The sequence below is a fragment of the Diadema antillarum genome, unplaced genomic scaffold (assembly GCF_040938485.1).
Source record: "Diadema antillarum isolate AM-2024a unplaced genomic scaffold, OU_Dant_1.0 seq00000858_RagTag, whole genome shotgun sequence".
Lineage (NCBI taxonomy): Eukaryota > Metazoa > Echinodermata > Echinoidea > Diadematoida > Diadematidae > Diadema > Diadema antillarum.
In genome coordinates, this window is record NW_027271729.1 from 595,111 (window position 1) to 604,821 (window position 9,711).

Below are 9,711 nucleotides of genomic sequence, written 5' to 3' on the forward strand. Positions count from 1 at the left end.
TGGCAGCACTGAAACTTTAAAAACTTTACAATTTTTGAACAGATTGTCCGGTTTACCTAAAACTTCACCGATGTTTCCTTCAATTTGATATTCACTCAATCCACAGATGTGTTTGGATATCATTCCCCTTGAAGTGAAAATCGGAATCATGAGAGCATTGTAGGTGCATAATGACGGGAGAATGAAGTCATGGATAGATAGGGGAGAAAAAGGAGATTAATGCGGGGGAGAGAGATAGAGAGAGTGTGTGTGAAGTACAGGGAGAAATAATGTGCAATGAACTGGATGTAGTGAGGCATGTAGCATACACTTTCATTACAGATGTTACACAGTCCATGCTTCTGTTCACAGTTACTCTCAATCACATATTGCAGCAGGTATTATCAAAGCCTAATATCTTCACTCAGATATTCAGAGAGAAACAGATTCTTTATTACTCATGAAAAAGTAACACGTTAGGAGAAATATGGAAGTTAAAAACTCATACAATGTACAAATGTAGCACAGTTTGAATAGAGAAAGTAGAAAAGTACAAATTCATTGTCACCCTGCTTTACTTATCAATACTTATGAATAAACTGCTATGATTTTATCATACAACAACTTGGATACTTATCAATGTGGAAGATTTCAGATATCAAAACTAGACTTTATGCTGGCTTCTAACTTATGCATGCACAGAAACACACGCTGGTGTAATACACATAAACACTAACAACTTTGCATTCTATTACACTGATATAAAACCCAGACTTTGTGCTGGCTTCTAATCTATGCATGCACAGAAACACACTGGTGTAATACACACAAGCACTAACAACTTCACATCCTATTATACCTGGCTTCCATCACCATCCCTACCCACCCCCATCACTCATATCTCAAGCTTGCCTGCCTTTAAGGACATTGTGCAGTCTGACGAGATAAGATAATTTTTCGTCTGTCCTGTGGGACAAAAGTGGGGAAAAATGAAAAACATGTACAGCAGATATGAGAATTCACATTGGGTAACTATGCGTCCAAGCCTGAGACATTCATAAAAAACAAAAGGTTATTCATACAAGCATTCATTGTAACCTTGTACAGTAATCCAACACCAGCACCCTCAGGTCACTTTGCTAGACAACCAAGGTGACTGGTCATTCTTTTTCTTCTTTTTTTTTTGCCTTCCTTAATACAAAAAAAGATGTAACAGCTGGTGTCATATGACTCAGTGGATAAGACCATGAGTGGTCAATCATGAGGTCCCTGGTCATTCCCTGGCTGCTGCAGCTGTGTCCATTAATAAGGCCAGCACATCATCCTCAGTGCTAATGTCCTTCATAGAGCCATCTGGCCTGTAGTTGTTTGCTTTTATAGCTGCCACGTCGCGCAAATGCTAAATGCAAAGAGTAAAACACATTGGTTGTGTGGCTAACCAAGAGAGTGCATGGGTGAAGCATAATATGCTTTATTTATATCATATTATGATATTAGAGTGCACTCCCGTTTACGGATATAACAAAATTCTTGTTACAACGAAATCGAAATTCAGATCCCAAAATTATCATAAATCTGCAGTGTATAATCTTTATACACTTTACTGTTCAGCTATAATGACATTTTGATATAATGTAAGAAAACTGCCAGTTGCCAGGACTTCATTACAATGTGAGTGCACTGCAGTTACACTTTGAACCACAAAAAAAATAAATTTACTTACTTGAGCCTTAGAAAACGTGTCCAACCACATACAGACACAGTGGAGACCATTCACTTGCAAACTGGTCTACTACATGAAAATGTATCGTGCATTATGTATTAGAGCATTGGACTTTTTCCAATTTTACCCTGCAATTGTTACAGCAGTCAGTTTGTATGGTACATAATATTCATTTTTTCACTGCATATGTGGTTTAAAAGTCTTGGTGTCATATCATCAGATTAAGCCGTTTACTCTGTGCTTCCAGTGAAAGTATATATGTGACCCGCTACAACACAAGGATCCTAAAGTCACTGATGACTGAGCCGAGAAAATCGAGTTTGAAGTCATATCATCAAAATTGGTCAAAACAATCGGATTTCTGTTTCTGGCGTAATTTTGTTGTCTAATGTTTCGTCTATCATCTGCCAAAATTTCGAAGCTAAATGATCAAAAGAAAGGCAAGAAATCAGCGTTTTTCTGAGCCATGATTTTCTGACTTTCAACGTAACAGAAACGTGTTCGAAGATTTGGATGTAGCGCCGCAGCTAGACTCCGCCCCTGGCAACTAAGGAGTGATCTCATTGGTCAGTGCGTGACATCCCGATTACTGATTGGTCATGCGTAGACTGCTGGTGCTAAGCTTGAATGAACATCTCGGAGGTCGCTAGGAGCATACAATCTGTTGTCAAGCGGTGAAAAGTGTCTCGCCTCCCCTTGATTATGAATTTTGAAGGCACTTTTCTCAAACTCGTATTTCCCCAGCAACTTGACATGTCCTAATCAAATCAGCGATATCTCGGCAACCGAGTACTTTTATGAGTTGTGTTATATATGAAATTAAAGTAGAAGAGTAAGAGGATAGTGTCATGCCATTTTCAGAAAATTGTCCTCCCCCGACTTTTGGATCCTTTTGTTGAAGTGGGTCACAAATGTCTACATGAAAGACTCAATCCTTTCACATTACCTGGGCAAGAATGGTGTGGTAGCACACACTTTAACAGCAGAAATGTCCTACACTAAGAGATGGACAATACCAGGTTTTCAAAGACTACACTTATATATTTTGTTGTTTTGATATGAAATGTCTGTTTTGATATAAAATGTTACCAAAATCCCTTAAACACTGACAATGCTTGGCCATTTGGACTTGCTGTCTGTGTTGTCAATCACCTCTTCTGCTTCAAAGAATAAATACTGAACTCGATATCTTAGTCTCACAGTAATTATTGAACATGCTCTCTTGGAACTTAAATATTTCTAAGAACCCAATCTTGTTCCATCTTCATAATCTTGTCTCATTCATTCATTATGAGTAAAGCTACACTACCTGGCAACTGCATGTATACCGGTACTCATGTGACCAAGTGCTTGATTAATTCCAAATGCAAAAATAGTGATATTTGAGTCCTGTATGTGTGATCTTTCAATTGTCATATTTAAATATAAACCTGATTATCAATGGATAACAACAGCTAGCTCCACTCACATTGCCAATGTTCAACACAGTCAAGTGGCTAGAATTGGACACATCATATAACATTTATAACCAGGTCATGGGAAGAATTCTCAGCTTTGTTGAGCAAGTAATATTCAATAGGAGAAACATAACTTCCTGCCCTATGCATTGTATCGCCATGATCGCCATAGTACAAATGTTACCACACACTTTCACATGCAAAGATTGGAATAAGAGTAACAAAATGAAAATGGCATTTTGCTGCATCAGCAGAGGTATTTGGATGAAAATCCCTGTACACAGAAGTAATTGATCTGATATGATTAAGTCAGAGACCAAATTAGTAGGAGTCCACTCTGAAGCATGACCATGACTAGTCATGGACTCTGCTGATCGCCATTTGATGACCCCTGTTGGCCAGCCTCTGCTGTCTGACCAGGATGTGGGATTCTGATCATGGTGTTCCTCTCCTCCGCCCTCAGTGGACGGGTGAAGGTTGCCGTGTCTGGCCACTTCACCTCCAGGGTCAGCGTCGGCTCTTGGTCTCCGAAGCCGAAGTGGGCCACAGGTTCCATTTGGCACAGATAGCCGGACCCGCCATCGATCACTCGGAGCTGGGACACACCATCTCCCGATGTGACCTTGACCAGGGCCCCACGGGCAGGGGCACCTTGTTGGGTCAGGGGCATGACCCGCAGCCAGTTGTTGTTTGCTCCCTGGCGAGGGCGGTAGACAGTGAGTGGCTCCTCGGCACTCTCTCCATGAGCCAGGATGAGTTCCAGTTGTCCATCTCCATCAAAGTCTGTCACTGCTCCACCTGGTGAAAAAAAAAGAATTGAATTATGTGAGGGGAAGATAAAGCTGAGGTCACATATATGACAGGCATTGTAGATACATACTCAAATAAGGCGATGCAGTGTTATATAATATGTGTCTTAGAGTGCATAAGTGTGACTTTGTGTGTGTGTGTGTGTGTGTGTGTGTGTGTGTGTGTGTGTGTGCGTGTGTGTGTGCGTGTGTGTGTGTGTGTGTGTGTGTGTGTGAGTGTGTGTTTTAGCATGTACAGATTACAAAGACAGTTCATAAAATGAGAAATCTTTCAAAATGCATTTCATTGGTGATTGGTGGTCAGCGGTGATTGACAGTTCTCATGCTCCGCCAATGAACTTCAGTAAACAGGCACTTGAAACTGTACATGAATTCTGTGAGGATCATGCTTTAAAACAGTATTCAACAATTTGAATGGCTATCATGTATGTTGCATGAGAGAGGGATCAACGGACCTGCCCTAAGCATGACTGAGTCATTCTTGAAGAAGTTGATGCTCTGTTTAAAATGCTTGCTAAGAAAACTCCTACAACGCGCTTGCCACACATACCTGTACCATGCCCAGTCTCCTCCACCGCTTTTCCAAGCTCAGTCTGCTGCTCAATCTGCACCCGCCCGTTCTCAGATGGGCTGACCTTGAAGAGCCTATTAGGGGCCCTGCCACGGTAGGCGATGTTGTTGAAGAAGACCTCCATCACACCATCGTTGTCCATGTCGGCAGCGATGACCGTCCTGATAGGAGACGGTCTGGCAAATTCCGGGGTAGCTGCATCCTACAGGTGGGAAGATTTTCAACAGAAAGATTTACTTTAGAAATAAATACATCAAATCCAGTTATGATTGTCTTCAAGATACATTTATAGCTCAAGTATGGCATATGCCTCCAAGACTTCATACTGAAATACACACTTCATATTATGACAGGTGATATTATGTACACTAAAAAAACAAAAGTAACATATTTGTCTCTACCCATGGGATATACGATAAACCCAAAACATCATCAATCACACCATAGAATGTATGTACTATTGCCTTGGTGTTCTTTACATGTATACCTTTTGCACTGAATGAAACCAAAGAGGTTATAGAGAAGGGAGTCACAACCGTCTTATTTCCTTTGCTAGATGTTCGAAGCCGCCGCTCAAAAATATTTGAAGCATGTGCCAAACAGGATCTGCCGCGCAGATAGGAAGACAATTGACTCATGTCTCAGTGCATAATCACCAGCCACTTTCTAAGGAAGATATGTCTTTGCGATGATAATTACTTTTCGCTATCCCTTCTTATAAAAGGTAGGTGGTGCAGACACGAGGATGCGCGAATAGAAATTGAGCAAAAAATGCTGAAATAAAGATGAAAATTACTCGACTGGGCATACCCGGGCACTAATCTGATACATCTATCAATAAAGAATTATACTTGAAGATTATTCCATATTAGTTTCATTTATGGAAATTACCGGTAAGCGGAAAAGTGATAAAACCAACTTTCCAGGATGGTACAGTTTTTAACATTTTCACATGATATTTCTGGACAGGATTGACTTTTGTTTTACATGCTTTATCATTAAGTGAAGTTTCATTTCATTCAATGAATAAATAAGCAAAATATGGCCAACATTATGATAACGTTCAAAATGAATCTTCAGATGGCTCAGCAAGACGGCGGCGTCGAACATCGATCATCAGAGGCACAAATGCACCTGTGGAATTCTTTTGTACATCAATAGAAATCTGACAACTGTTTGAATAATTACAGCCAGTTGAACCTCCAACTCTCAGACCTCCTTGATGAAACTAAGAGCATGACTCCACATAGAAATGCACTCAATCAGGCATTAACGTTAATACATATTCAATGTGGTGGGGTCATGCAGAGATTGTAGCTGTACTTCTTTTTTTACATCATCCATACAGATTTTTTTTTCTACTATTAGTACTGAATGTGATTACTAGGGCCCAAAATATATGTGCTGATCTGCATCTTGGTATTGAAACAAACCTTGAAGCGTCTCCTGCCTTGCCTCTCTTGCTGCAGATAAAGTCGGTGCTCTCCGTTCCAGTTTCCATAAACAATGTCCAGCTTGCCATCTCCATTGAAGTCAGCCAGAGCAACACCTCGGCCATTGTTGTATGGGTCTGCCACACCTGTAGAGTAAACCATGGAAGAAATAGACATAACTTACACTATTCTCATGCGACAATCCTTTACAACATTCAGAAACCTACAACAGAAGCTTAACCTGTAGGCCTATACAGGACATTGTGTTGACCTGAATAGTTTCAAGTTGATATACTACAAAGTTGACTGTTGTGGGCTCAAGCATTTTCCACAACTTGTGACATTAAAAACCAATTACATAGAACATTACAATGATCTCTTCTACTCATATTATCGGTTGTATGCACATTATCAGTTTGCAATCTTTTGTTGAATATGTTGTTAAACCTGTCCCAAATTTCTGAGATGTGGTTCTTCTGGTCCCAAATTATGTAAATGAGTGCATACAGAAGACAATGTGGTCCATTCTTTGTTTCTAATGTCTTATCACTGCAATGAGACATAACCTGTCATGTTTGACAGTGGAATGATGAATGTTTCCAAGAACAAGAAAATCAATCAACCAATGCAAATTTCAAGATTCTGTACACTCACCATGTTCTTGAGCTACTTCAGTGAACACTCCCTGTCCATTGTTCTTGTACAGGAAGTTTGGGCCCCTCTCATTGTCACAAAAGATATCAGACCTGCCCTCATCATTCAGAATGGGTCCAACTGTAACCCCTCTCCCTCCTGTTTGGAAAAAAAAAATTACAAACACCTCTCAATGTCAGTCTTACAAATGTGTGACTTTATCATATGTTTTTGTTGTGCAACATATGTTTTATAATAGAGCATGGGAATATTTCAGTAGTGGTATTGTCTTGAAAGTTGTCTGAGTTAAAGAAAAATGAGAACACATATGATTATAAAGCTGATCATGTTTCACTTTCAAGCTCTGATAAACTTCAAAGTGGGATGCCCCACACTAGAGGACGAAATCTTGATTATTTTTTCATCTCATGAAATCTTACAACATCTTCTGTTCATCCAAAATTCAAACTGATATTACTATTTTACAAATTGCATTTCAGTGCAGAGTTCTTGGCAATGAGCCCCTGGTGCTGAATTGGACATCTCCCATGCATCACAAAGTGAGGAACACTTTAAAGAAGAAAACAAACAATGCAAAGCAAGACAATATCAACAGTCTCAGGTTGTTGTTGTTGATTTTTTTTTTACTGATAATTCATAATACTTCCAAAAACTAGCACAATGCTCCTAGTTTTTAGGAGACCTGAAAGACCAGGCAGTCAGCACACAAGCACAAAAATTTGGTCAACTTACCAATGAATTTCCGGACCCCAACTTGACTAGCCACATTCTCGATCTTGATGGTTCCCTCCGACACGTTACTCTCCGCTTCATTCATCTCGATCATGGCACAGGCTCCGACGGGTGGAGACAGCTGGTAATTTGCATAATTGGCCAAGTAGATGGAGTAGCGGCCAGTTCCCTTGCGATCAATGCATGCCACTGAGCGCCCTGGGATATTAATGAGATTGCTACTCAAGTAAATACATGAAAAAGTGGTATCACTGTAACATTTTGCTCTCTTGCACTATCAAAGCTTGTGGTCTTTCTGATGATTTCAAAGACTGACAATAATACCACTGGGTTGTTTGAACTGTCTTCAGTAACTTTTGATTTTTTTTTCTTTCGTAAGCAGGATTTTTTATCGTCTCGCACTCAGACAGTGAAAAAGCAAAAAAGGCACAAAATATTTGAAGAAATACTGACACATACTAGTATGTGACCACCCAGCTTAAAACACCAAAAAGGAGACCAAACTTATATTCGAATTATCCACAAAGATTATTAAAAACAGGACAATCCATTGAAAAAGTGATTGAAAAAGAGACTGTTAGGAGATGCAGATTCATAGAAAAGGAGAAATGGCGATCTTAAGATTAGGGTCACCTAAGTGTGCTGTGCAGAGGTATTGATGTTATTATGTTCTATTTCACAGTGAAGGCAGCACCTGTCCAAAAATGAAAAAAAAAATATGGGCAAGAAAAACTGCTAATATATGGATTCGATTTTGTACTAAGCCACCAGATTTTGACAGTAGGTAGATATCTCCCAGATACGACAAACGTGGGTTGTGGGTTTTGAGTTGGGCAGTCACATATATGTCACATGCTATTCCAGAAAACCAAAAAGTGTAGATATAAAGATGCACTCAAGATGTACTCAGTACTCTTACCTGCAAAATCATTGGTTACATCAGCATTTGCAGAATCTGAGAGAATATCTTCATAGCGGCCATTTCTCCACTTGAAGAGCTTGTCTGGGTAGGACTTGGTCCCCCAGTAGGCCTGGTTCGTGTTGAGAAAGTAGATCTCCTCCCTGCCGTCGCCGTCGACATCACAGGCGCACACTCCTATGGCCTGACCCCCCTCATCTCGTAGCCCATAGAAGGGAGATGAAGCATCATCGATGGCCAAGTTCTCCAGCTGGCTGATGGTGTGGTTGTACTTTAGCACAAGGTTCGGTCCATTGAACCTGCAGAACAGTGACATTGTGTAAAATAGCATACCGGTACTGTAAACACACTTGTTTTTCTTATATTCCTCCAAACGTTCTTCAGTTCCATTCTAGGATAGTAATGAAATCATTCCCAGACAATGCTATGCCAGGTAGTGAATGAATTAAATGATACAAGACCTCTTCAGTGCATGATGGAAAGTTTGGAAGTATTTATCCATGCTATGGACAGATGTGGATTGAGGATGGCTACTTACCCAGCAACAACAATCTCCAGTTCACCATCATTATCAACATCAGTCACAGCGATGCCATAATTGAGCTGGGTAGGATTCGACTGGGCCGTGAGGACTTGTTCGCTCATGCTGACAAACCATGATGTGGGCGTGTCTACCGATGGACCTTGGCGAGATCCCGGCCTTTCCTCGGGGTAGATGTAATGGTAGTGATCATTGTGCCGGTATCTGATTGGCTGTGCTGCCATGGCGACACCAGACGATGACGACTGGAAGGCAGACCTCAGGAGGGCCACAGACACAAGGCCTGTCACACAGTGAAGGGTTGTGCGAAGAGTTTTAGCCAACATGTTGGATTATCACAATCTCTTGAGCTGAGTAAACTGTGAACACAGAAAGAGATATAGGCATATCACAGTTACAAGTACCCTCGGAATCCACTCCACTCTTGGCTTACAAAATTAAGTTTAAGGCAAGGGGAATTTCCCAAAATTTTATATGCCTAGCTTGATTCAGTGATTGAAGGAAAAAAGTGTATTTCAGTGAAGTTAGAGGAACTTCAGACAAACTGTTCAGAAGGTATAATTACTAAAGTTTTGTAAAATAGATGCATCATCATATTATAATCATTGGTTTGGAAGCATCCAAAAAATCTTGATAATGTCACATATATTTACAAATATGTGCAATTTACACTTTTTTATGTTGAAAAGTTCACATTTCCCACCTCCTTGCTACCACAAGATCAGGAAAAACTGTTCACCATGGCTTCAAAAAGGGTAAATGTGAAATAACATCCCTCTTTAAGGGGATGGCTAGTAACTGATCAGTGGGAATGCTGGGGGATGATTACTTGATTAGGAGACCATTCTAAAGCAAATGTAAGGCTCGGGTTCTCTCAGCTCTCTAGCACTCAT

The 9,711-nt window shown here is 40.3% G+C and overlaps 1 protein-coding gene across 1 annotated transcript; it reads right to left on the reverse strand.

Moving 5' to 3' along the window:
• Positions 1-3,517: 3,517 nt before the first annotated feature.
• LOC139740531 (cartilage acidic protein 1-like) lies at positions 3,518-9,144 on the reverse strand. The gene is made up of 7 exons (XM_071651118.1): positions 8,816-9,144; positions 8,278-8,576; positions 7,359-7,556; positions 6,627-6,764; positions 5,973-6,118; positions 4,519-4,741; positions 3,518-3,957 (listed from the first exon to the last, which is right to left on the reverse strand). Exons 1-7 carry the CDS (start codon positions 9,142-9,144, stop codon positions 3,518-3,520), a joined length of 1,773 nt encoding a protein of 590 aa, XP_071507219.1.
• Positions 9,145-9,711: the final 567 nt, after the last annotated feature.